The sequence below is a fragment of the Chinchilla lanigera genome, unplaced genomic scaffold (assembly GCF_000276665.1).
Source record: "Chinchilla lanigera isolate Chin_1 unplaced genomic scaffold, ChiLan1.0 scaffold00046, whole genome shotgun sequence".
Lineage (NCBI taxonomy): Eukaryota > Metazoa > Chordata > Mammalia > Rodentia > Chinchillidae > Chinchilla > Chinchilla lanigera.
In genome coordinates, this window is record NW_004955447.1 from 3,681,635 (window position 1) to 3,683,186 (window position 1,552).

Consider the following 1,552-nt stretch of genomic DNA (forward strand, 5'->3'; position numbering starts at 1 on the left):
TTTATCAAGCCTACATATATTTATCTACAAACAATATGCATATATTTTTTCATTCCATGTTAAAGTTGATGTCTCCTGAATTTTCTTAGCTTTAAACAGAATGTCATGAGGTTATCTACCATTCACCATGACCAGCTGGTGAAGCCCCTGGACCGAGCGGTCTTCTGGATCGAGTTTGTCATGCGCCACAAAGGGGCCAGGCACCTGCGGCCACTCGCCCAGAACCTCACCTGGTACCAGTATCACTCTTTGGATGTGATTGGCTTCCTGCTGGCTTGTGTGGTGACTGTTACTTTCCTTGTCACAAAATGTTGCTTGTTTTATTATCGGAAGATTGTTAAGATGGGAAAGAAGAAGAAGGAGTAGAGCGGACTGAGCATAAGAAGTGGTAGACATGCAGGGCCAGTCTATTGTATTTTAATCTACCACTTAAGATCAAGGTGTAGGGAAATGGTCCTCAAGGTTTTACAAGACATTTACCTTCCTGATTTGCTATGTATTTTGTTTCAGTGAAACGTTAAAGAATGTTCAATTCTAATTTCATAATTACTGAAAAAATTCCAATTTGGTGTTTGCTTATGCAGTTTATCATACCTTTTAAAAACCCACAGTTATTGAAACCTCTATCTGAAAAGAAGGAATAAAATTTTATTTGCATTTTCAGAAATAGTGTGTCTTTGAATAAAATGATAACAAATGCACTATTTTCAGTCTGTAAATAAAATAACAATGAAAGTTGACAAGATCTATTCAGATTCTGAAGTGGAAGCCAGAAACTTCAGTTTCAACTCAGGTCAAATTGTCCTCAGGCAAACGTGACTGAACTTTTTGTAAAACTTAAAGGAGACTATGGGTCCTGTGTTGAGGTCCTCATGGGCTAGGAAGGTTGGCAGGATTATCTGGAGTACGATACCAACCTGGGCCACTATGTGAGACTCTATCTTAGAGAAAGGAGAGGGCAAGAAGAAAATGTAAGATATTAATGTATGGGCACCAAATACCCAAAATGAAGGTAAAAGTTTTGTCTTCAACAGATATGAAGAATAAGAAGAAAAAGAAGAAGAAAATGGGGTAAGGCAATTTAGAGGCAGAGAAAGGAACATGAGTGAGAAGGTAGAAGGAGGTTAGTAAACAAAACAAGCTGTGGCGTGTACGTGGACCTACTCCCCAAGGTGAAACTAAATGCATGTACTACAAACATGTACTAAGAAAATTAAAACTGAACAAAGAAAAAGTGCAGAAGATGTAGCTCAGTGGTAGAGTATCTAAAATATGCATGACCTTATATTCAATTTCTGGCTGTAATTGTGTAACTTTGTGATATCTTGTGTAGAAAAAAAGGTGTATTCTATACAACCTTAAATATTCACGTTAATATTCTGTACTTAGTAATTCCTAGTAATTGTGTATGAAAAGGAAAATAAATGTTTATAACTTTGAAAATGTACATAATATTTTCTATGGGTTGTAAAATTTTACTTTTCCAAAAACTGTGAGAATCATTGATTACATAGGAGGACTGGGATAATTACTACCACTATCTAAACTTTTT

At 36.1% G+C, this 1,552-nt stretch overlaps 1 protein-coding gene across 3 annotated transcripts in view; it reads left to right on the top strand.

The window, feature by feature from the left end:
• The window catches only part of LOC102006178 (UDP-glucuronosyltransferase 2B17-like), a 104,742-nt gene that overhangs the window by 10,352 nt on the left and 92,838 nt on the right, over positions 1–1,552 (top strand). For 2 of the 3 annotated variants that reach the window (XM_005392814.2, XM_005392815.2), the window contains one exon: positions 90–1,447. The exons of the other annotated variant lie outside the window; for it this stretch is intronic. In XM_005392814.2, the coding sequence (XP_005392871.1) occupies positions 90–366 (277 nt within the window). In that variant the 3' untranslated portion in view covers positions 367–1,447. Of the gene's footprint in view, positions 1–89; positions 1,448–1,552 lie in introns of those variants that run through there. 3 annotated transcript variants of the gene reach the window in all.